The sequence below is a fragment of the Hemicordylus capensis genome, chromosome 6, assembly GCF_027244095.1.
Source record: "Hemicordylus capensis ecotype Gifberg chromosome 6, rHemCap1.1.pri, whole genome shotgun sequence".
Classification (NCBI taxonomy): Eukaryota; Metazoa; Chordata; class Lepidosauria; order Squamata; family Cordylidae; genus Hemicordylus; species Hemicordylus capensis.
In genome coordinates this window covers 27842533-27844751 of record NC_069662.1, presented here as the reverse complement: position 1 = coordinate 27844751, position 2219 = coordinate 27842533, and the positions used below count along the sequence as shown (strand labels likewise).

At 46.1% G+C, this 2219-nt stretch overlaps 1 protein-coding gene across 1 annotated transcript; it reads right to left on the bottom strand.

Annotated features, from left to right (window-relative positions):
• Positions 1–250: 250 nt before the first annotated feature.
• Positions 251–1186, bottom strand: LOC128330779 (olfactory receptor 10AG1-like). Its single transcript, XM_053264100.1, has one exon. The coding sequence runs from the start codon at positions 1184–1186 to the stop codon at positions 251–253; it is 936 nt and encodes a 311-aa protein (XP_053120075.1).
• Between the last annotated feature and the right edge of the window lie 1033 nt (positions 1187–2219).

Genomic DNA, 2219 nt, shown 5'->3' with positions numbered 1-2219 from the left:
AATGTCCATTGTAGGAAGCTAGAGAACACAAAATGGATGCAAGACGGAAAATGGATGCCACGTTCTCAAATCATGTGGTACCAATTGATCCAGATAGCAAACATCTTGTCATCCCTACCCACTTTTATTGATGCCTCACTATATTATTCTCCCCACAACAGAACATGGGAATATGGAGGGAAGCGATTTTGCATGGCTGCAATTGCATATTTGACTGATGCTCTCATGAAAACCCATCACCATGCCCACTTCAAAGGCTGTTTAAGACTCTCTTCAGAGCAGCCTTCACTTCTCTGTTTCTCAGTGTATAGATTAGGGGGTTGCAAAGGGGAATGAGGATTGTGTAGAAAAGAGAGAGTAGCTTGTCAACCTTCACAGAGTCTGGGGTTTTGGGGCGTAAGTAAACAAGCATCGCTGAGCCATAGAAGAGACTGACCACAGTCAAGTGAGATGAACAAGTGGAAAAGGCCTTCTGACGTCCTGTGGCTGATGACATGCGCAGTATAGCCCTGGTAATGTATACATAGGAGGCCAAGATGAGCACAAATGGGACCAGAAGAAATAAAACATTCTCAGTGTAGATTGCCAGTTCATTTGCATACAAGTCAGCACATGCCAAGCTGAGTACTGGTGGGATGTCACAGAAGAAGTGGTCCATCTCATTGGAGCCACAGAATGGTAGGGAGAAGATGAGGCCAATTTGCACTATCTGCATTGGAAAGCTGATGACAAATGAACCCGTCACCAGTCCCACACACACCCTCTGATTCATGATGTTCATATAGTGTAGAGGCCGGCAGATGGCAAGATAGCGGTCATAGGCCATGACTGCCAGCAAGAAGCACTCAGTCCCACCCAGGAACAGCAGGAAGAACATCTGTGAAGCACAGGCTGGCAGGGAGATGGTACGGTGCCCAGTGGCTAGACTGGCCATCATCTTGGGAAGAGTGACTGATGTGTAACACAACTCAAGGCCTGATAAGCTTCTCAGAAAAAAGTACATAGGGGTTTGAAGAGCAGGGTCCCATGTCGTCACTACCACAATCAGACCATTACCTAGTAGAATGGCCAGATAGACGACCAGGAAGGCGGTGAAGAGGAGGGCAGGATGCTTATGGTATCCCAGCAAGATGAATTCATTCACAGCGCTCTCGTTCTCCCAGTCTCTGGCCTGTCCAACATCCATCTATGGGAGAACAGAGATGATGAAAATGTGCCAAGTGGCTCCTGAGTTTGCTGAGTACTTAGACTCATTCTGCGATGGCCTTACAGTACTAGCAGCTATGCAAAGAACCAAACAAATTTCAGGTATCCTTTATTATGTGGGTCCCCCAGTAGGGGTGTGCATGAATCATTTTTTGTGATTCGATCATGAATCAAATCACACAAAAAAGAATTGAATGTGACATTCATGAATTGCCTCATAGGGAGCAATGGGGAACTTGAATCACTCTATTGTTCCCAATGGGTAGGTCCTAAGAACACCAAAGTGGGCTCAGTTTTAGGGCATATCCCAGCCTACCTAACACCCAACCCATGAAACAACCTGGCAACCAGGATATATTTAATGATTTTTTGAATTTTATCTGGAATCAGGTCAATGACTTATCAACCCAGATCATTAAAAACAACAACAACAACAAAAAAACCACACCAAAAAAATCACAAATTGCCTGATTGTTTTGTGGGTTGTGTGGTAGGTAGGTAGGGTCAGCTGTTTCATCTTCCCTTGCAACAGTCCCCACAGTATCACCCTTAGCAGCCAGTATTTGAAAGCATAGGCAACAGCCCAACTACAGCAACATCTTCAGCCACATTTTGACTGAGTGAACACACCTTGCAATGCAGAATGCAGATTGCAGAGCTCAGCAGACCAGAGCAGTGAGTGAAGCACAAGTTAGTTTCAAGGCCAGACATGGAGCTCATCTCTTACCATGAGAAGAAGTCTTCTTTTTTCTCTTCTTCTCCAGCATAAGCATACATCCCTGCCTGCCTGAGTCTGGATAACACACCATGGCCTCAGATTGGTGCTGGACCCAAGCTGACAGCCTGACACATGGGTCAAGGCACAAGTCCATATCTCATCATTGGCCATGTAGGTGGAGTGTCTGCCTGTGTGTATCAGCAGCACTAATTGGAAGACTGTGACACATATGGGTTTGGGGTTGGCCAGGGTAGGTCAAGCTGCCAGTGGTGTTGCAGTGGGTAGGGGTGACCAT

What these genes read in the sequence shown, in the direction of transcription:
- LOC128330779 (XM_053264100.1), bottom strand. Translation starts at nt 1,186, where the DNA reads ATGGATGTTGGACAGGCCAGAGACTGGGAGAACGAGAGCGCTGTGAAT.